Source organism: Sorex fumeus, unplaced genomic scaffold (genome assembly GCF_029834395.1).
Source record: "Sorex fumeus unplaced genomic scaffold, SorFum_2.1 ptg000111l, whole genome shotgun sequence".
NCBI classification, from domain to species: Eukaryota; Metazoa; Chordata; class Mammalia; order Eulipotyphla; family Soricidae; genus Sorex; species Sorex fumeus.
This window is the reverse complement of record NW_026606168.1, coordinates 9,099,575-9,122,895: the sequence shown is the minus strand read 5'-3', so window position 1 is coordinate 9,122,895 and position 23,321 is coordinate 9,099,575. Positions and strand designations below refer to the sequence as shown.

General features: G+C 41.5%; 1 protein-coding gene across 2 annotated transcripts in view; it reads left to right on the top strand.

Moving 5' to 3' along the window:
* Positions 1–23,321, top strand: part of TRPM7 (transient receptor potential cation channel subfamily M member 7) — a 104,860-nt gene that overhangs the window by 38,841 nt on the left and 42,698 nt on the right. For both annotated transcript variants that reach the window (XM_056135351.1, XM_056135352.1), the window contains 8 exons: positions 1,423–1,546; positions 7,958–8,030; positions 12,354–12,454; positions 14,573–14,707; positions 17,220–17,273; positions 21,275–21,415; positions 21,686–21,820; positions 22,386–22,666. In XM_056135351.1, coding sequence (XP_055991326.1) covers positions 1,423–1,546; positions 7,958–8,030; positions 12,354–12,454; positions 14,573–14,707; positions 17,220–17,273; positions 21,275–21,415; positions 21,686–21,820; positions 22,386–22,666 — 1,044 coding nt within the window. The remainder of the gene's footprint in view (positions 1–1,422; positions 1,547–7,957; positions 8,031–12,353; positions 12,455–14,572; positions 14,708–17,219; positions 17,274–21,274; positions 21,416–21,685; positions 21,821–22,385; positions 22,667–23,321) is intronic.

Below are 23,321 nucleotides of genomic sequence, written 5' to 3'. Positions count from 1 at the left end.
GAGTGGGAATGTATACTGTGTGCATGTTTGTATGTATGTGTGTGTCTGTGTTCTACACAGGTAAAATTACAGGGTTTCTTGAAAGTAGAGGTGGAATTTGGCAGATATGACAGTAACAACGATGCATTGACTATGAATGTTTGTGTGTTTTATTTTTGAGCACATAAGCAGTTCCAACTGAGATAAGTTGGTAATCATTAAATCTGTAGCACTGTAGCACAGTTATCCTGTTGTTCATCGATTTGCTTGAGTGGGTACTAGTAACGTCTCCATTGTGAAACTTGTTACTGTTTTTGGCATATCGAATGCGCCACGGGTAGCTTAGCAGGCTATGCCATGCAGGCAGGATACTTTTGGTAGCTTGCCGGGCTCTCCAAGAGGGACAGAGGAATCAAACCCCAGTTGGCCGTGTGCAAGGCAAACACCCTTCCCGCTGTGCTATTGTTCCAGCTCAATCATTAAATCATTAACATTAATTCATTAAACCATTAACATTGAAATCTTAACATGCTAATGCTTAAGACATCTGGGTGAAATATTATTTTACATTCCAGAGTATCTTACAGTTATTTTTATACAATACTTGTAAGAAATGAGCACCTGTCTAGGGATGTTGCTCAAGAGGTTGAGTACTTGTGAGGCTCTGGGTTCACACAGTCTGGGGGACCCCACAGTCGCCAGATGTAGCCCTTATGGCTCTTGAGTTCCACAGGAACATATCTCCCCTCCCCCAAAAATGAGAAAGTTCTACTCTCCCTCCCCACCCCCACTTATACTGGATACTGATACTGGAATAAATGTCTTTATCTTGGTTTTGGGGCCATACTTAGTATTGGTCAGCTCAGTGTTGGCTTATTCCTGACTGAGCTCAAGAATCACTCCTGGTCTACAACCACACCACCCTGATCATGCCCGATCTGGGGATAATCATTCCTGGCAGTTCTTGGGGGAACGTGTGCAATGCCAGGGATCAAGCCCAAGTTGACCATGTGCCTGGCAAGCACCTTACCCTCAGTATTATCACTCCAACATCATACACGCCTGAATTTAAAAAAAAGAAAGAAATTCAGGGGCCGAGAGGTAGTAAATGGGTAAGGCATTTACTTTGCATGTGGCTGACCTGAGTTCAATTCCTGGTATTCCACATGGTTCCCCAAACACTGCCAGGAGTGATTCCTGAGCACTGAGCCAGGCAGTAATAAGCCTTGAGCGTTGCTGGGTATGGCCCCCACACCAAATATATCTTCCATTTTCCTTCTCTTGGTAGATATAATGGCTGTTTCACAAAGAGAAATTTACACCCAATATCAAATATTAGTGATATCTCTAAAGGTCTTACATGGATCCACATGGACTTCCACATTAGAGTTTACCAAACATGAAAATTGAAATCAGTAATGGGTATGTTTCTTCGTATTTCAGGAATCTTCCTGATGCCGCAGAGCCTGATATTATTTCAACCATCAAGAAAACATTTAACTTTGGCCAGAGTGAAGCAGTTCATTTATTTCAAACATTGATGGAGTGCATGAAAAGAAAAGAACTTGTAAGTAAACTTTAGCAAAATGTGCCTTTTCTCCATTCCTTTAAGGGACAGCCAAAATTGTGTGTTGGGCCATTTGCCCAGTGGTTCTGAGGGGCTATTCCCAGCTCGCACTCATGTGTCTTATGATGGTGTTGGGGGACCATGCAGTGCTAGGTGTTTCATGTACTTTGCGTGTGCTTAGCTCATTGAGATATCTTCAGCCCTGGATTTAAAATTGCTTAATCCTGTACACAGCTCTGATCTTGAGTTAAGTCCCCAGTATTGCAAAAATCAAAATTTTTTTAAATCAATAATAATGTTATAAAATTCTTATAGTCTTACAAGACTGTCATTTAAAAATATTTTATTGAGGCAAAAATATTAGACTCCTATGAGGAGGACAGGTTATTTTTTGTTTTTATATTATTGAAACATTTATACTATATTTTAGGGTAAGTTTGACAACTAGGTCTCAACATGCTATGTCAGGATCAAGAAGAAACTCCAAAATTGTGATTGGCTTCTTTAAAATACAGACAAAGGGGCTGAAGACATAATGTTGGGATAGGCCCCATTTTGCTCTTATGTGTTAGGCCCTGTGCTGGCATTCAGTGACCAAAAAAAAAAAAAAATGAAATGAGTGTGGGGGGGGTGGGGGGCGGACCTTTAAACTGAAGATGATCCCAGAGTTACAGTAATTTGATTAACCAGTTTTCAGTTTTACAGTGACTTGAAAAGTATGCACATTGTTTAGAAACTGCGCTTCAAATTTTGAATTATGGTACTCTTTTTCACTTTTTTTGTTTTTCCCTTTTTGGATCACACCCAGCGATGCTCAGGGATTACTCCTGGCTCTGCACTCAGGAATCACTCCTGGCGGTGCTCGGGGGACCATATGGGATGCCGGGGATTGAACTTGGGTCAGCCGCATGGAAGGCAAACAAACACCCTCCCTGCTGTACTATCGGTCTGGCACTTCACTTTCATGTTAAAGAAATTTATACAGTATTTCAAATAAACTCATAAATTTGTACGATAATTAAAATCACTGTCACTGTCCTCCCGTTGTTCATCGATTTTGCTCAAGGAGGCACCAGTAACGTCTCACAACAAATTGTGGGACTTGTTACTGTTTTTGGCATATTGAATACATCTCCGTAGCTTGCCGGGCTCTCCGAAAGGGGAGGAGGAATTGAACTGGGGTCGGCCATGTCAGCTGCGTGCAAGGCAAATGCCTTACCCACTGTGCTATCGCTCCAGCCCATATTAAAGAAATTTATACAATATTTCAAATAAACTCATAAATTTTTATGATATTTAAAATAAACTTTATATTGATGTATTTTTTTCCCAACTATAGATTGGTGTTTTTGAACATGTTTAAGCTGAGTGAAGCTTAACTGGGCTGGAGCGATAGCACAGCGGGTAGGACGACATGGCCACCCCGAGTTTGATTTCTCCTCCCCTTTCAGAGAGCCCAGCAAGCTTCCTAGAGTATCTTGCCTGCACGGCAAAGCCTGGCAAGCTACCTGTGACGTATTTGATATATCAAACACAGTAACAAGTCTAACAATGTTACTGGGCCCGCTCAAGCAAATCGATGAACAACGGGAGGACAGTGACAGTGACAGAGGCTAAACTGTGCTATTTCTTAGGTTAGCTATAATAGTAAGCGCTTTTTTGTTTGTTTGTTTTTTGTTTTTGAGCCATACCTAGCTAACTATACCCAGGGTTTACTCCTATTTGTTCAGTCAGAGACTATTTTTGCTATCGCTCCAGTCCATATTAAAGAAATGTATACAATATTTAAAATTAACTCATAAATTTGTACGATATTTAAAATAAACTATATTGATTTAATTTTTGCCCAACTATAGATTGGTGTTTTTGAACATGTTTAAGCTAAGTGAGGCTAAACTGGGCCAAATTTTTGGCAATTCTCAAAAGTATCAGATGAGGTGTCAGGGATTGACCTGGGTCAGTTTCTTGCAAGGCAAGCACCTTAACCACCCTGCTATTTCTTCATCCCCAATACTCCCCCCCCTTTTTTTTTTTTTTTTGCTTTTTGGGTCACACCCGGTGATGCACAGGGGTTATTTCTGGCTCATGCACTCAGGAATTACTCCTGGCGGTGCTCAGGGGACCATATGGGATGCTGGGAATCGAACCTGGGTCGGCTGCGTGCAAGGCAAACACCCTACCTGCTGTGCTATCACTCCAGCCCCAATAATCCCCTTTTTAATTGTATTCCACCTTTAGTTATTTTCCAGATGTGATGGACTTACAGGCTATAGTCCCACATTATATTGAGGAAGATTTGTATTCTACTAATGAGTAGTCAAATGTCACTCTGTTTCACTTCAGTCATCTGAAAATGGGCTTAAATGTTTATTGTATTGTATTGTATTGTATTGTATTTTTGGGCCACACTCAGCCATGCCCAGGACTCACTCCTGGTAGAACTATTTGGGGTGCCAGAGATCAAACGCAAGTCGCCACATCCAAGGCAAGCACCTTACCTACTATCCTGTTGTTCCAGCCTTACTTAATCACTTAATCACTTAACTTCCCGTTAGTCGTCGATTTGCTCGAGCGGGCACCAGTAACGTCTCCATTTGTCCCTGTCACGTGCTAGTGTTGCCCAATGGCATCTGTTCGCTCCGGGAACATGAAGGGCCTCAAACCGATCGTTCATGATCTTGACGAAGAAGTCTGACCATCTGGTAGGTGGGCGGCCACGCGGTCTCTTGACATCCCGTGGAATCCAATCAGTAACAGCTCTAGTCCAACGGTCGTCTTTAAATCTCATTACGTGACCAGCCCATCTGATTTTCGACACCTTGGCAAATGAGACAGCGTCCCTGATCCTTGATCGTCGACGGATGTCAGAACTCCGGATTCGTTCTCTCATTTGAGTGAAACAATGAATGTTAAGCAGAGCGGCATTTTGAACTCCTGAGAAACTTCAATGAGCTTGGTTATCATGTGGATATGGTCGATGGTGCTGAATCCTTTGCGGAACCCGGCTTGCTCGCATGGTTGTCCTTCATCTAGTGTTCTGCCAATCCTATTCAGGATGACTCGAGTGAACAACTTGTAGACGACAGACAATAGGCAGATCGGGCGATAGTTGCCAATGTCATGGATGTCTCCCTTCTTGAACAGTAGTACGGTCCTACTGGTTTTCCATTGGGACGGAACCTTGCATTCAGACAGGTAGCGAGTGAAGAGCCGAGCCAGTGTATTGATGAGTATTCAGGTATTCAGGTATTCAGGTCTGACCTTGTCTGGGCCGGGTGCTGTTTGTTTCTTTACCGACGAAATGGAGTGTCGTATTTCGGAAGGGAGAACGTTGGGAACGACATATCCATCCTGTGAAATTCGGTATGTCGGCAAGTGGACATGGCTATCGGAGAGATTTGAGTAGAAGTCATGGATAATCTTCTCCATTGCCGTTCTGGAGGATGTGATGGATCCATCAGGACGTCGGGGGGCAGTCATCTTGGTCTTATAGTTGGCGAAGGACAGGCGGGCATTACGAATACTTTTCCCGGCTTCTGCTGCATCTACCAGTACTTCTGCTCTTCTCTCTTTGAGGTCTTCCTTGATCGCATCTCTGCACTGCTTTGCAAGCTCGGACATTAGCTTGCGGTTGCCTGAGGCATGTGCCAAACCACGCTGGCGAATTAGCTCAAGAGTTTTCAAAGATAGGCGACTTTTTGTGGCTATCTCTCTTTTGGCGTTCCTCGCACATTCATGGAGGTGCTGAACCAGTCGATCGTATTCCTCGTCAATGTTGTCAACAATGGCATCTTCCCATGTTGCCGCAATAGTACCAAAGAGTTCCCAGTTGGTAGTCATTCTGGGAGTTCTCTTTTTGAACTTTGCAGCCCTTTCTTCCCGCTTTGTGAAGTAGAATTTTGCACGAAGGAGACGGTGGTCCGATCCCGTTCGAAATTTTGGGACAACAGCGACATCAGTCAGGCAAAACCATCGATTGAATATGATGTGGTCTATTTCGTTGTGGAATCGTCCACCGTGAGACTCCCATGTCCATCGTTTAGATTCTGCCTTCTGGAACTGTGAGTTACCATGAATGGTCTTGGTCGACATGATGAACTCAGACAGTCTCTCACCCTGTTCGTTCCATTCTAGGCCATGGGTCCCGATGTGAAGTTCTTCAGCTGATCTTCTCGGTCCTATCTTGGCATTAAAATCAACCACAATGATCTTGTAGAAGGTGTGGTCTTCTTTATAGAACTTCTCTAGCTCCATGTAGAACTTCTCGATTTCTCTTTCATCATAATGAGATGTTGGTGCATAGACAACGAAGATAGAAACTGCAGGCAGTGAGCCACATCTATTCAAATGTAAACGTCCGATTCGGGTTGTTAGGCATTCGAATGAATCAATGCTCTTGGCCAAGTTTGTGTTGACAAGGACACCAACGCCTCCAACACCTCTTTTATCGCATGTTCCGAGGAACAATTCTTCTCCAGTGTCGAAAACGGCATGGTGAGATTCGTGCCTTCTTGTCTCGGTCAGACCAATGATGTCGTACTTGATCATTCGCGCTTGTACCATCAGGTCCTCAATGGATGCATCTGAAGCTAGCGTACGTGCATTGAAAGTACAGACGATCATTTTTGTCTTCCTTCGTTGTGGCAGCCTAGGTCGGCCTTGAGATTTTGTCGGCCTCTCCTTTCTCATCCTTCTCAGTGCTGCCATGTCGGTGAAGCCTTCAGGGTCAGGTGAATGAGACCAGTTGTAGTTACTGGTTTTGGCATATTGAATACACAGCGGATAGCTTGCCAGGCTCTTCCGTGCGGGCAGAATACTCTTGGTAGCTTGCCAGTCTTTCCGAGAGGGATAGAGGCTTTTGGGGTGACCTCTAATCACCCTTGTAGGTGTTACCATATTTGAACCCTATCAAATATGGTACGACAATTCCAGAAGATGGGTATTCAGTGTCTTATGATGTGTCGCGCGGCCGCTTGCGGCTGCGCAGGTCCAGAAAGCATCCTGGAGTGTGGCGACGGCTGGGTAGTGGAAGTAGTGTCGAGAGTGGAAGTCTGCCAGTGGGGTATTTATCTGGGTAGGGTGGGTCTCCTGTGCACAATTCGATCCCTGGGTGGTTGATGGAAGCAGACAGGGCAGGGTAGGGTGGGGCTCCTGATTAGAATCCCTTTGTCACCTGTGGTGGTGGGAGCAAGCAGAGGACACTACTTCCACTACCCAGCCGTCGCCACACTCCAGGACGCTTTCTGGACCCGCGCGGCAGCTCCGGCCGAGACCCACGCACAACTGAAGACCCACAGAACAAGATAAGCGGAACTCTCTGAGACCTTGGACTCCAGGCTCGGCGGACCCAGGGACAGAGCTTCTCCAGCCTTACAGGCTTAGGTTTTTAGAGATGATTTTCTTGGGTGGGTTTGGGCCACACCTGGTGGTGGTTAGGAGGTCATCTGGTGGCAGAGATCTAACCTGAGCTTTCTGGGGCTGCACTCAGACATTGAGTTATCACTCCAGCCCTGCTTTGTCTTCATGCTTTACTTTATTTTAAAGTTTATTTATGCTTTTTTGTCCTCCCTATTTCTGTTTTGATAAACCGGTTTGCTGTGCTCACTGTGGATCACGTTCTCGAGTTGCAGGATTGTGAGCCAGGCTTCCCGAATAGCAGGGGCACTGGGCTCAAACGGGGGCATGTGGGGCAGTCCTGGGCTGAGTCGCTGCCTCAGAAAAATTATCTCCAGTGTAGTCTGGAACTATTTTATTTTTGTTTTAAGGGGGTCACTACAGCAGGTAGGGCGTTTGCCTTGCACGTGGCCGACCTAGGTTTGATACAGGCACCCCCATCCGATCCCCTGAGCACTGCCAGGAGTAACCCCCTGAGTATCACTGGGTGTGACCCCAAAAGCCAAAAATATCATGATATATAAGGGGGTCACTCCTGGCAAATCTTGGCTCACCAGGTGTGTGGTTCGGTGGGAGGGCTGGATGATGAGGTGCTCAAGCCCTGCCATGCAAGTAATTACCCAGCCACCTCAGTGGTGCTCAGGAGACCATGTTATTCGAGGGTCCAACCAGGGTAAGCCACAGGCAAAGTATGTGTCTTGTCCCTGTACATGCTTTCTGGCCCCTATTTGTTTTGTTTTATGCTACTTTATGCCTTAACTCTTAAAAAGTGAGGACTTGGGAGTCAGCTCAAAGAACCAGAGTATCTGATTTGCACTTGAGATCCAGGATTCAATTCCCTGGTACCAAGGTACCAAGTACTGCCAGCATCAACTCCCAAACACCAAGCTAGGAACATCTTCTGCCCGTTGTGCCTCTCCCTCCCCTCTCAAAAAAAAAAAAACACACACACACACAAAAAAAATGAAAATAGAATAAAATATAAAGGCATAATATTATAAATTTATCTTTAAATAGATCACTGTCTTCCACATTGGATCAGATGAACAGCAAGAGATAGATGTAGCAATACTTACTGCACTGCTTAAAGGTAAGATTTAAGAACTTTATTCATAGTATCTTCCATTTATGTCCTATTCATATTAGATTGTACCTTTTAATTGGAAGCAAATTTTTCAATAGTTTTTTGCAGATACAATATTAACACTTTAGGGGTTTTTTTTGTTGTTGTTTATTAGTTACCTTTCATCTTTATTTCATAGAATACATTTTAGGTTTATAGTAGGAATGTGCCTCCAGTCACATTTATTGAACTCATTAAGATTATGTGTATAACGTTTTAAATGATGGAAAATAAGTATTTAATATGAATTTGTTCAAATGTGTAAGATGCACAAAAGAATTAAAAAAGAAAAAAAAAAAGCAAAAACTCTTAAGAAGAACAAAATGGTGGTGGTAAGATGAGAAAGGGAAGCAAGGCTGGATATACCCAATTAGGAGAATCAGTTTTATCATGGTGGATGAAAACTAGATTTTTGGGTGGTAATCACAATCTTGTATATGCATATGTTGAATTAAAAACAAAATCTGTGCTCCTGAAATGTACGTAATGTTTTAAACAAATGTCAACATAATTCCTCTCCCCCCCCCCCCCCGAAAAAATAGTGCAGTGAAGGTATTAATGGATAGAAGTTGAAGATAACATTTTAAAAATGTTACTTTCATCCTGAAGAGAAATTTGGAAAGATAACAAGTGGTTAAGTGGTTATCTTCTTCTAGGACTTAAACGTTTATACTCATGCAGATTAAAGTTTTCTTCTCATCTTTCCAAATATGTCTCCCTGATTCAGTAAATGTTATAATATCGAAATCTCTTTTAAAAAATTACGAAGTAAATTAGTATTCCACCTCAGGGTCTCAAAGTGAAAGGTCAGTAGCTGAACAGGAAAGCATTGTTAGCAGCTCTAAGAATTTACGAAGTACTAGATCTAATTAACTTCCAGTTGATACTATAATAATCACTGTCGCTCTCCTCCCATTGTTTATCGATTTGCTTAAGCGGGCCCAGTAACCTCTCCATTGTGAGACTTGTTGTTACTGTGTTTGGCACATCGACTACGTCACGGGTAGCTTGCCAGGCTTTGCCATCAGGCGAAATACTCTTGGGAGTTTGCCAGGCTCTCCAAGAGGGGCAGAGGAATCGAACTCGGGTCGACATGTTGGCCACCTGCAAGGCAAATGCCTTACCCACTGTGCTCCAGCCTGCTCTAGTAATCATGATCACGATCATCCGTTGTTGATTGCCTTGAGCAGGCACCAGTAACGTCTCCTTCATCCTAGCCCTGAGATTTTTAAGTGCCATATTCAAGGCTCTTTCAGGGGTAGTAGAATGAGACCCATCATTATTACTAGTATTTGGCATATTGGGTACACCACGGGGAGTTTGCCAGACTCTGCCGTGTGGGCAGGTTACATTTGGTAGCCTGCCAGGTTGTCCAAAGTAAGAATGAGATAATAAGATGTCACTTTCGAGAGCAGGGTTTTATAGTTCTCTGGGTCTTGGCCATTGATGGGATTACACAACGCGGAGGAGGGGGCGGGGGGTGGCAGTTGGTGGGTGTGACCCCTGCCTACTGGAAGATGGAGGATCTGGGTGGAGGATGCTCAGCCACCGATCTGAGCAGGCTTGGAGATCTCAGCCCCAGGACCCGCATGCCTTTGTTCCTCTGCCGGTACCTTCATGCATATGGAGAATGGTCTCAGCATGGTTGTGGCTGGTTCTGGAGGTCTTTGGCTGCCAGAGCTCTGCTCAGGGCAGGGAGGGAAACTCAACCCGCCCCCCCTCTAAGGGGCCCTGGTGAGGACAGCCAGGCGTGGGGGCAGGAGACTCTGCTATAGTAATATAGAAGATAATTATATCATCTTGAATAATTTGTAAGTAATGGGAAACAAGAAATCACAAAGGGGAAAGGATCTTGAAATTTGATAAAAATGAAAAATAGGGGGGCTGGAGCTATAGTACAACAGGTAGGGCATTTGCCTTGCATGCGGCCAACCCAGGTCCAATCTCCAGCATCCCATGTGGTTCCCTGAGCACCGCCGGGAATGATTCCTGAGTGCAGAGCTAGGAGTAACCCCGCTGCGTGTGATCCAAAAAGCAAAAACCCAAAAATATAAATGAAAAATAGAAGAAAAAGTCCAATATTTGCCATACTTTCCTATGTGTGTGTGCTACCCCTTGTGCTTTTAGTGCTTTGTACTCATCAGCACTTTTTTTCCCCCAAAGGTTTGGGGCCAACCCGGTTGTGCTCAGGGCTTACTCCTGGCTCTGTGCTCAGGGATCATTCCTGGTGGTGCTCAGGAGGACCATTGGGTGCCGGGGATCAAACCTGGGTCAGTCACAAGCGAGGCAATATGTCCTGGCCACCATACTTTTGCTCTGGCCGCTCTTGATTACAGTTTAACCTTATAGCGGCCTGAAGAGACAAGTTTGTCCTTTTCATCATTTTCTACATAAGAAAACTAAGTGGTAGAACTGCTAACAAGAAGGAATCATAAAGAATGTTACAAGTTAATACGACCATAAATGCCTTGTGGAAAAGTGAGTTAGAACTTTGATGAAAGTTATCCAGGGCCAGAGTTTTAACTCACAGTTGTGGATCTTTTGCCTCTCGTTCCCCAGGCCCAGAGCTCAATCCTTGGTCCCTCATGACCCACACTGGGTGTGACAGCCACGGCTTCGTCTGAATACCCCTAGAGCGACCCAGGTGGCCTCTGGCACTGTTCGACCTATAGAGCCAAGAATCCTTTTGGTCTCCCTCCGCTTAGCATCATTGGGGGTCTCCCCTCAAGAAAAGACATTAGCAGAATGACACACGTGCTTAGGTGCAATGTGGAAATTTGATCAGTGTTAAGGTTTTCTATAAAGTACCCATAAGGGTGCTGGAGTGATAGCACAGCGGGTAGGGCATTTGCCTTGCATGCGGCCAACCCGGGTTCAATTCCCAGAATCCCATATGGTCCCCTGAGCACTGCCAGGAGTAATTCCTGAGTGCATGAACCAGGAGTAACCCCTGTTTGTCGCTGGGTATGACCCAAAAAGCAAATAATAATAATAATAAGCCCGGCAAGCTACCGAGAGTATCTCGGCCGCATGGCAGAGCCTGGCAAGCTCCCCGTGACGTATTCGATATGCCAAACACAGTAACAGTATTAATAATAATAATAATAATAATAAAGTACCCATAAGGACTTGGGTGATGGTTCTGAACACTGGCTTCAATTCCCATCAAAATGTAATTACTCTAGCACCACCAGGAGCAGCCCCTGAGCACCCCTGGAAACAAAAACAAAACTGTGGAAATCAGTCAAGGCTGAGAAGTTAGCGGAAAGGGCCAGTGTGCAAACTTTACCTGTCGGAGGCCTGGTTTGATTGCTGGCACCACATGATCCCCTGAATACAGCCTGGAGCGAGAACCTCAGTTCAAGCCTTGCACTGGGAGCACTTTATAAACACCACCTTGTGTGACCCAAAAACTGAAAAAGAAAAGAGAAAGTAAATTTAAAACATAAACCTTTGGAGCCAGAGATAGTATAGCGGGTAAGGCACCTGCCTCAAATGTGGCCAGTCTTATTTCAATCCCCAGCATCCCATATGATCCCCTTAACGCCGAAATTCGTGAGTGCAGAGCCAGGAGTAATTCCTGAGCAATGGTTTCACCCAAAAACAACAAATTAAAAAGAATTATTAAACTATATGTCCTGCTGAGGATGTGCTTCTGTGATGGAATTGATTGTTATGATTCCAGGATCGCTAGGTTCTGTCCTCAGGACTGCAAAACCAAAAATTGGAACTGGGAATGTTATTCTTTGGTAGAGTACTTGCTTCATATTCTTAAGGCTCTGGCACTGCAGAAAATAAAGTATGGGTTTTTTCCCTACAGAATTAAATAAACAAGCAAAAAAAAGTACTCACCAAAAAATCAAATGTAAATCAAATATCACACTTTCAGAAGACTAAGGTATACTGTTAATGTGTATGATTTACACTCAGTTTGTAGGCTATTTTTTTTTTTAATGAATTCAACTATATTTATTTGCCTGGACACAAAAAAAGCACCAGTAAGGACTTACTTCATAATCTAAGTTAGTATTACCTCTATGTTAGAAACAAATTATCCTTGAACTTCTTATTGTTGACTTATTTGCAGTGAATGAGGCTATGTCTTTTCTGTGATTGGAAATTAAAAGTTTTGAAACCTGGGGGTAGTCTTGTCTTTTTGAATCAGGCTGCATCTGAAGAGTGACTGACACCAGCTATGTAAAATAATTAAGCGGGAATATGAAACAACTAATCAGTACTCACATTTTCATGAACAGCAGATTGAACTTGTCTCTGTTCTTGATTGGTTAGGTACCAATGCATCTGCATTTGACCAGCTTATCCTTACATTGGCATGGGATCGAGTTGACATTGCCAAAAATCATGTATTTGTTTATGGACAGCAGTGGCTGGTATGTAAATAATCTATGTGCACTATGTAATTGAATTAATAGTGAAATATTTGTTGGAGCTGTTACCTTGATGTTTTTATCTGTCTGCTGAAGTATAAAATTTGTTTAGGTAAACACATCTGGAACATCAGCTACATTTAGGATTTCATAAGTTCTTCTGTTTGCTCCTGATAAAACTTTGTTTAATTGGGTTTGTAAGTCTGTTAAAAAAATCTTAGACCCATGGGGGCCAGAGCAATACAGTGAATAAAAAGTTTGTCTCGGGTACAGCCCGACGTGGGTTCAATCCATTGTACCCCATACTGTCCCTCTTGCCCACAGGAGTGATCCCTGAGTATAGGAATAAGCCCTGAACACTACCAGGTATGGCCCCCACTACCTCCTCCCCCAAAAAAAGAAAAGAAAAAAGAAATTGTCCTCTATGTATAAGAGAAATCAATATAGCAATCTTTTGGACATTTAGACCAGTTCCTGGTTAAGTTTGTTACATCTTAATAAATGAAAAGGACCATTTACTAGCTTCTGAGATGAGAAACTATTACCATCTTTTACTTTTCTCTTTCTCAGATTCCAGTGCATTTACAAATATAAGACTAGATATACTTGAAAATACTTCATTTTAATCACCCTAGTATAATATGTTACCATTTAAAAGAGTATTTTAATTATAGCCTGATTGCTTTTCTTATACTTACTCTTTCTTCCTTTCACACAATCTCATCACATTTACCCAGAGCCTTGTAATGAAGGCTTTATGCTTTTCTTGTCTTACATATTACCGTCTTCCCCCTTTGCTCTCTTTTTTTGGTAGCCATGATGGCCAACTTGTTGTTGAAATTGTTCTCTCTCTCTCTCTCTACCTCCCTCCCTTCCCCTCCCTCTCTCCCTCTCTGCCCTCCTCTCCCCCCCTTCCTCCTCCTCTCCCCAACATCAAACCAAATTTGCTTTCTCTCTCTTTCTCTCCTCCCTCCCCCTCCCAATAAAACATAAAGTCAAATTTGCTTTCTCTTCTGTCTGATCGCTAATCAAGTGTTAACTCCTTGATTAGACATTCATTGCCCTGCCTACTTGAATAGAGTCTCATACAGAGGACACCTGGCAGTACTCATGGGATCACTGTGGTACTGAGACTAGAATAATGTGCCTTTACACCTGTATCAACTCTCTGGTCCATCATAGCTTGCTTGCTTGCTTGCTTGCTTGCTTGCTTGCTTGCTTGCTTTCTTTCTTTCTTTCTTTCTTTCTTTCTTTCTTTCTTTCTTTCGCGTCACACCCAGTGATGGTTAAGGGCTATTCCTGGCTCTGCATTCGGGAATTATTCCTGGCAGTGCTTGGGGCACCATATGAGATACCCAGAATTGAACCTGGGTCGACCACATGCAAGGCAAACGCCCTACCCACTATACTGGGGCTCCGCCCCTGATATAATATTTTCTTATTCTTTACTAACACTGTATTCTTCATAGCCTTTTTTGGTTTTGTTTCTGATTTTGGAGCCACACTTGGTGATGCTCAGGAGCTGCTCCTTGCTCTACACTCATCCTTAACAACATAACTTCTAAGTTATGGCAGTGCTCTGGGGACCACGTGGAATGCTGGGAAGAGAACCCAGGTTGGCAGCTTTAAGGCAGATGCCTCCCTGCTGTAGTCTCTCTCCAGCCCCAAACTTTGCATTTTTGCTCTCTGTGTATCTCTGTATTACAGAGTAAATTTTATGAAAGCAAGAATATATTTCATTGTTCTTCTAATCCCAGTCCAGATTAAGTGCTTCACAAGTAATTGTTACATGTCTAAATCAGTAGAAGGCCTGTAAATTAATATTTATCTATACTTTAAAGTATTATCTAGCTTTCATCAGAGAAGCCATATCTTTTCTCCCTACATAAATGTGAAATTGTAGAAAAGTTTGTGTAAGCTAATCTTAATTGAGGACTACCCTATTTTTGCATTTTGCATATCTACATACACTGTGGTCATACAACACTCTTCTGGAAACTCTTAAATCAGAGAGGCAGACCGGAGGAGTTAAGCTTATATTTTGTACCGTTCTCTTCATAGATCTTTGGCTTACATAAATAGAATGTGTAAAAGTATTTATTGATTTTGTTACTCTTTTAGGTTGGATCTTTGGAACAAGCAATGCTTGATGCGCTTGTAATGGACAGAGTTTCATTTGTAAAACTTCTTATTGAAAATGGAGTAAGCATGCACAAATTTCTTACCATTCCTAGACTGGAAGAACTTTACAATACTGTAAGTACATATTAAAATTCTGTGTTGACTTTGGGACTTGAAAAAGCCATTCTAAAGACATTATGCTTGTTGATATTTTCTATATTAGAATATAGGGCTAAATTTTAAAATATTAGATTGCATTTAAGGAACAGTAACAAATCTTTCAGATGTTAAATCTCCCCCCCCCAAAAAAAATTTACAAAATTTAATGAAAGTTTTTTTTAAGTCTTTGTAATTTTGTCTGACTTTGTATTTGCTTTTAAATTTAAACTTAGAGTATCATACATCAAGATATTCCATTATCATTGAGAAAATGAGAAGGAAAAATACACTTGATATTTTAACTTGATTTTGAAAATACTTTGATCCTGTGGAGTTTCTGGTAGGATGTTGGGGACTTTCAGAGTTCCCAGACCTACTTTGAGAACTTCTATTAAAATCTTTATACAGAGAAGTTATGTTTAATGAATAAACATTCATGTATTAAGATAAAATCTAGTTCCAAAAATTACATTTCTGTGTGCTTATATAATGTCAGAGAAAAATGCACTGAAACTCCCTAATGCCTAAAAATTATTCAGTACGTCATAGCAGTTTATCAAACAGTTTTTAAAAATTGTTCACATATAGGATAAAATAAGCAGAGAATATTCAGTTTCTGTGTGAATAGACTGAATGATGTAAAACAGAGAAAATAAAGTATAGCTTATACATTATCATCTTCAGATAGTTCACAGAATTTAAAGATGGACTATCAAAATTTTGTTTGCCAAAAAAATGTAGTTTGCCTAGAGTTTATAGTATTTCATGTCAAAATGGAAAAGTAGGTTGAATTGATAAACTTTTAAATATTAACAATTATAATGGTAGAAAAGTTTCCTTTGAAATTTCTTTGAAACAATGGATTTGATTTATTAAAAGTTAGTCTCTTGATTTATTCTTAAGAATTTGTTAGCTTGGGAGGGATGATGGGACCCATGGTGGTGGAGGATGGGCACTGGTGGAGGGATGGGTACTTGATCACTGTATAACTGAAACCCAAGCACAAAAATTTGTAAGTCTATAACTGTACCTCATGGCATTTCACTAATTGTAAAGGTAAAGGTAAAGGCCCTCCCGTTGATCATCGATTTGCTCGAGCGGGCCCAGTAACGTCTCCATTGGAGACTTTGTTGTTACTGTGTTTGGCATATCGAATACATCACGGGGAGCTTGCCAGGCTCTGCCGTGCGGGCGAGATACTCTCGGTAGCTTGCCGGGCTCTCCGAGAGGGGCGGAGGAATCGAACTCGGGTCAGCCACGTTGGCTGCGTGTAAGGCAAATGCCCTACCGCTGTGCTATCGCTCCAGCCCTAATTTAAAAAATAAATAATTTGTTAGCCTATTTTTGATCAAAAAACTTTTGAAGAATGTATTTTGAGCCTTTTACCTCAGTTTTGATAAGGGAAATATGCTTCTGGGTGGTTTTTCAAAATTTAGGTTACCATCAAATAAGAATACTATAAAATGAAACATATTTCGCCTGAAGTATACATAAGTAGAAAATAAGGTAATAAGGAGAAGATGGCATATACATAAATATTAAAAGCTAGATGGTTCGGGACTGGAGCGATAGCACAGCGGGTAGGGTGTTTGCCTTGCACGCAGCCAACATGGCCGACACAGGTTTGATTCCCAGCACCCCATATGGTCCCCCGAGCACCGCCAGGAGTAATTCCTGAGTGCATGAGCCAGGAATAACCCCTGAGCATCGCTGGGTGTGACCCAAAAAGCAAAAAAAAAAAAAAAATCTAGATGGTTCAAGTTTGATTAGTGGTAGGAAGAGACTTGGGCTAGAGAGACAGGACAGCAGGAAGGGCACTTGCTTTCTTAGCATGTAGCCAACCTGAGTTCGATCCCTGGCATCCCATATGGCTCCCTGAGCCTGCAAGAAGTGATTCCTGAGTGTAGGAGTAAACCCCTGAATATTGCTGAGTATGGCCCAAAACCCCCAGAAAAGATAAAGACAGACTTTTTAACAAGAAACAACATACACCTTCATCATCATTGGAAGAACAACAAACTTAAATCTAAGATATGTTTGTAAAGGCTGCACATATTGGCATGGCTTTTAGAAAATAAAAGTATTACAAATTATGGGGCTGGAGTGATCGCATAGCGGGTAGGGCTCTTGCCTTGCACACAGCTGACCCAGGTTCAATTCCCAGCATCCCATATGGTCTCACAAGCACCACCAGGAGTAATTCCTGAGTGCAGAGCCAGGAGTGATCCCTGAGCATCCCTGGGTGTGACCCAAAAAGCAAAAAACCAAAACAAAACAAAAAAACAGTATTACAAATTATGCATTGTATTGATGGTAAGCATGACAACATAACATTGTTACAGCTTCCATGTTGTGAACAAAATTTATTTGACTTTGACACTATATAATTTTGTACAAGTAATTTAATGAAAGGCCTATAAATAAAAAAGTTGTTGATGTTATTTTAGAAGATAAGTAATAGTTTCTTTTTATTTATTTTTTCCTAAAGAAACAAGGTCCAACTAATCCAATGCTATTTCACCTTGTTCGAGATGTGAAACAGGTAAGGCATCATTTTTGATTTTTTTGTTTTGTTTTGTTTTTAAATGTTGTTTGCAAAAACCATTTCTATCTTGCCAGTGTCCCAAAAAACTTAGAAATAGAACCTAGAATTTTTTTATAACATCTTCTAAAATTAGGACTAACTTTATTGTGAGATAGGAGTAAAGACCAATAGAAACCACGAAAAAGAATAGTACAGAATTAAGCCAAGTTTTCAGTAATTTGAGATAAAAGTGAGAAGAATTTTACAATACTCCAGTATTTACAATACTCCAGTGAAATATTTCAGTCCATAATGTCCATACAGGAGATCATTGGCAGTGTATCTTCTTTGTGTTTCAAGAAATTAATTTTTCCTGGCACTGTAAATAAAATTTATTTTCATTGAGGGAAATAACAATGGTGGTCTTCAGGGGACGTTTGTTTCTTTTCTTGTCTGTTGCTTTGTATTATTTTGATTCATTGTGGGTTGTACACTAGGTCATGTTGCCGCACAGTTGGCTGTTGTGTGTGGATTATACCAGCAAAGCCAGGAATTTAACTCAGACACAGTGTGGGGTGGTGCGGGGCAGGTGCTCTACCAGTAATCCCCAGGCTGTTCCAAGGCAAGTTTTTCCAATAAAAATGCTGAGATGTATACTTTTCCTTCCTTTTTTTAATCCAGGGTTGACAGTGACTAAATATATAATACTGATTTTTCAATCTCAGGCCATTCTGTAGCAACTAAACTTGATACACTGATAATTTTCTTTTGGGGTATTTTGTGAAGTAATAGTTCTAAAATTCATAGTCATTTAAAACAATTTTTTATGAAGACACTGATTACAGAGTTGTTCATAATGGAGTTACTTAAGGTATACAATATTCCCAGTCTCACCACCAATGTCCCCCCACCCCAAGTTTGCCCTTTGGTAGGCATATAACAAATTTATTTCATATTATTTGCACAAACAAACTTAAAGGAATGGCAAATGGAATTATCAGAAAATGTATTAATAAAAGTTCATTTGTGATGATTAATTGCTGTGCTTTTAACCTTTCTTAATCTAATAGAAGGCAACCATACGCACCATTAGTGAGTTCCATGCTCAACTGCCACATGTTGGGAAGTTTCTTCTGTACTTAAAAGAGCCCTTTGAATGCTTCTTCCAAAACTGATTTCAAGATTACGAATTCCGTATGCAGTTACAGTCTCATTTAGAAACATGATACTCGTAGCATTATTTTTTGTAGGAGAATAATTCATGTATGCCATCTTGAAATGGAATATTTGACTCGTAGAAGTTGCTTATGGGGAGTTAAAGGAACAAGTTGCTTAGCCCCTTTATAAATTCAGGAAATGAAGATATCACATTGTCTTTTTGCTGTATTCTGTGGTCTGTGAGCCATAACTTTTGAGATCTCAGACCTTCAAACCCCCGTCTACAAAGGGAAACCCTGCAGCAGATCTCTTCTCTAAAGATAGTTCGTGTTAGGAAAAATGAAGTTATGAAATTTGCCTCTAAATGGTTAGACGTGGAGAGTATCATGCTAAGTGAAATGAGTCAGAAGGAGAGGGACAGATATAGAATTACTGCATTCATTTGTGGTATATAAAAATATATATATAGTAGAAGACTAATATCCATGGCCAGGGAAAACAGGGATTAGGAAGACCGGTCAGTGGTTGGAACTATCCACAAGTATGTGTGGGGGTGAGGGTAGATAAGATAGAGAAGAGACCAGTATGACAATAATAGCTGGGAATGATCACACTGGACAAGATCTGAGGATTAAAAGTAGGTAAAGGGATATTCTTTATAACTTTTCAACATCAATATTGCAAGCCACAGTGCCCAAAGTAGGGGTTGGGGAAGGAGAGAGGAGGGGAAAGGAAAAAAGCACCTGCCATAGAGGCAGATGGGGATGATGGGAGGGAACCTGGGGGACACTAGTGCTGGGAAATATACAGTGGTGGAAGGATGGGTGTTGGAATACTGTATGACTGAAATCCAATCATGAACTTGTAAGGGTCTGTCTCACAATGATTCAATAAAAAAGTTAAGGGGCTGGAGCAATAGCACAGCGGGTAGGGCGTTTACCTTGCACCGGGTTCAATTCCCGGTGACCCATATGGTCCCCTGAGTACTGCCAGGAGTGATTCCTGGGTGCAGAGCCAGAAGTAACCCATGAGCATCGCCGGGTGTGACCCATAAAGCACTTAATCACTTAACTTTCCGTTAATCGTCGATTTGCTCGAGCGGGCGCCAGTAACATATCCATTTGTCCCTGTCGCGTGCTAGTGTGGCCCAATGGCGTCTGTTCGCTCTGGGAACATGAAGAGCCTCAAACTGATCGTTCATGATCTTGATGAAGAAGTCTGACCGTCTGGTAGGTGGGCAGCCACGCAGTCTTTTGACATCCCGTGGAATCCAGTCCGTAATAGCTCTAGTCCAGCGGTCGTCTTTAAATCTCATTACGTGACCAGCCCATCTGAGTTTTGACACCTTGGCAAACGAGACAGCATCCCTGAGTTTTGATCATCGACGGATATCAGAACTCCAGATTCTTTCTCTCATTTGAGTGAAACATGATATTCCAAGCATAGCTCTTTCAATTCCTCTTTGGGAGACCCGAATAGTGTTCTCATCCTGGTTGTATAGGGCCCAGGTCTCTGAGGCATATGTTAATGCAGGAAAAACAGTGGAATCAAAGAGATGTGCCCGGATCCAGAGGTTCTTCATCCTCTTAGCTATTTCGTCAACGCTCTTGAAGGCGTTCCAAGCCGCTCTCTTCCTCCTGCGCAGCTCGGGTGCCAGGTCATTTGTCATGTTGACTTCTCGACCTAGGTACACATAGCTGTTGCATTCAGAGATGGTTGTTCCGTTGAGAGCGAATGGGGCATCAGGAACAAGGCTGTTTCTCATAAACATTGTCTTCGTAAGATTCAGCTGTAGTCCGACCTTTCCACATTCACGGTCAAAGTCGTTCAGCATTTGTGCCGCTTGGCTGATGTTTGGTGTTATTAGAACCATGTCATCAGCAAAGCGGAGGTGGTGTAGTTGCCGACCATCTATCTTCACTCCCATTCCTTCCCATTCCGGTCGTCGCATGATGTTCTCGAGGGTGGCACTGAAGAGTTTCGGTGAAATGGTATCACCCTGCCGCACCCCTCTCTTGACGTCAACGATCACTTCTTTGTAGAATGGTGAGATCCTGGTAGTGAATCCGCAATACAGCTCACGGAGGATCCTGATGTATTGGGCTTGAATGCCCTGATTGGCTAGGGCTTCAATGACCGCTTCCGTCTCAACAGAATCAAAGGCCTTCTTTAAGTCAATGAACGTTAAACAGAGCGGCATCTTGAACTCCCGAGAAACCTCAATGAGCTTGGTTATCGTGTGGATATGGTCGATGGTGCTGAATCCTTTGCGGAACCCGGCTTGCTCGCATGGTTGTCCTTCATCTAGTGTTCTGCCAATCCTATTTAGGATGACTCGAGTGAACAACTTGTAGATGACAGACAATAGGCAGATCGGGCGATAGTTGCCAATGTCATGGATGTCTCCCTTCTTGAACAGTAGTACGGTCCTGCTGGTTTTCCATTGGGACGGAACCTTGCATTCAGACAGGTAGCGAGTGAAGAGCCGAGCCAGTGTATTGATGAGTACTAACGGCAGGTTCTTCAGGTGTTCAGTCTGACCTTGTCTGGGCCGGGTGCTGTTTGTTTCTTTACCGACGAAATGGCGTGTCGGATTTCGGAAGGGAGAACGTTGGGAACGACATATCCATCCTGTGGAATTTGGTATGTCGGCAAGTGGACATGGCTATCGAAGAGATTTGAGAAAGGAGAGACTGATAAAATCTCAAGACCCAAAAAGCAAAAAAAAAAAAAAATAGCTGTCACAATTGGGCTTCCTATAACAACTATTATTATTTGTGGAGTAGGCAATTCCTGAGTATATCATGGAATTACTGAGAAATATTATTCCTTTTGATTTACAATTACTTTTTCTTTTGCAGGGAAACCTTCCTCCAGGATATAAAATCACTCTAATTGATATAGGACTTGTTATTGAATATCTAATGGGAGGAACCTATAGATGCACCTATACTCGGAAGCGTTTTCGATTAATATATAATAGCCTTGGTGGAAATAACCGGGTATGTAATATATTGGCGGACATGTATGTACTTTAAAATTGACTCATACACCTTGAAAGTGAAAATGTTCTTAATAGGATACTGAAAGTAGTGTTGTCCTTAAAAATACGAGACTTTAAGATTGTAATAACAATAAAATGTAATTCAAATTCCTATAAAAAGCATGTATGTGTTACTGTACACATACTTTGAAGTATATAAAGACTTATTTTTGAATTTTTGTAATTAGCACATTTAAACCCATAAAAACAAAAAAGCCTTTGTTTCCAGAGGTCTGGCCGGAATACCTCCAGCAGCACCCCTCAGTTGCGAAAGAGTCATGAATCTTTTGGCAATAGAGCAGATAAAAAGGAAAAAATGAGACATAATCATTTTATTAAAACAGCACAGCCCTACCGACCAAAGGTATATTTCTTTAAATACTACCTTTTCTATATTCTGGATTGTGTTCTAGATCATTACTTGATATTATGAAATAAAAAAATATTGGCTTTAATAGGAATTATTTTGATTTTAGATATCTTTCTTTCTTTTCCCATGTACAATTACTGTGAACTAAGTTTCTTATATGTAACTATGGTAAAACCAGATTTTAAAAAAAAATGACAAATGCTTAACTGCCTAATTTCTTACTCCATTTTACTTACTTGACCACGGATAAGAGGTGTTAACTAAACTTTTATTAAGATTATGATTTTTTTACCAGCTACTAGTTAAAATGTCTAGGTCCTTTCTTTAATCTTGGCAATAATGTTTTTATGAAGACTTTTCCTTTTTTGGAAGTGCCGTTTTTTAATGATGAATTTTGAGCTATAATAAAAGCCACATATGTGAAATATATATAGTATTCCTATTTGTGCAGCTTCATGAAATTGAAGAATAGTGTTGAGATTTTATAAAGATTATCATTAGCTTGAATATCATATGGCCGTATTATAGTGAACCTTCTAATTTGTATTTTCCTTTGAAGATTGATACAACTATGGATGAAGGAAAAAAGAAAAGAACCAAAGATGAAATTGTAGATATTGATGACCCAGAAACCAAGCGCTTCCCTTACCCACTTAATGAACTGTTGATTTGGGCATGTCTTATGAAGAGGCAGGTTATGGCTCGTTTTCTCTGGCAGCATGGTGAAGAATCAATGGCTAAAGCATTAGTCGCCTGTAAGATCTATCGTTCAATGGCATATGAAGCAAAGCAGAGTGACCTTGTAGATGATACTTCAGAGGAATTGAAGCAGTATTCTAAGTGAGTATTTATTTGACACATTAAATACTTGAGACATTTTGAAAATACAAAATTGGCATGCTGAAGCAATAATAGTATGATGGGCAGGATTCTTGCCTTGTATGCAGCCAACCCAGATTATACTATATGGTCCCCTGAGCACTGCCAGGATTGATCCCTTTACACAGAGCCAGGAGTGAGCCCTGAACATCGCTGGGTATGGCCCCAAAACCAAAAAATAAAATATGAAATAGAGCATATGTTCAGCTGGAGCTTATAACAGGGATATGTGTATTTATGTATAACTTTATTGGCATAATTAAAAGTTTTTAAAAATATATTAAGTACGGCTAAAGAGATAGTACAGCAGGTAGGGCACTTGCCTGGCTCCCAGTTAACCAGGGTTTGATCCCCGGCACTTGTGTATGGCTCCACAAGCCACATAGGGTTGATTCCTGACCAAGGGCCATAAGTAAGCCCTGAGCACTGTCAAGTGTGGCCCAAAAACCCAACCAATAAATAAATAGACTTTTTTTTTTTTAGTTAGAAACTCTGTTGCTTTTGTGTGTGTGTGTGTGTGTGTGTGTGTGAGAAATCGGCTGTTGTTAAAGTTTGCAGTCCAAAAATTTCTATAAGAAATGCCAGGTGCCAGTTTAACAATCACATATGCTAGTAG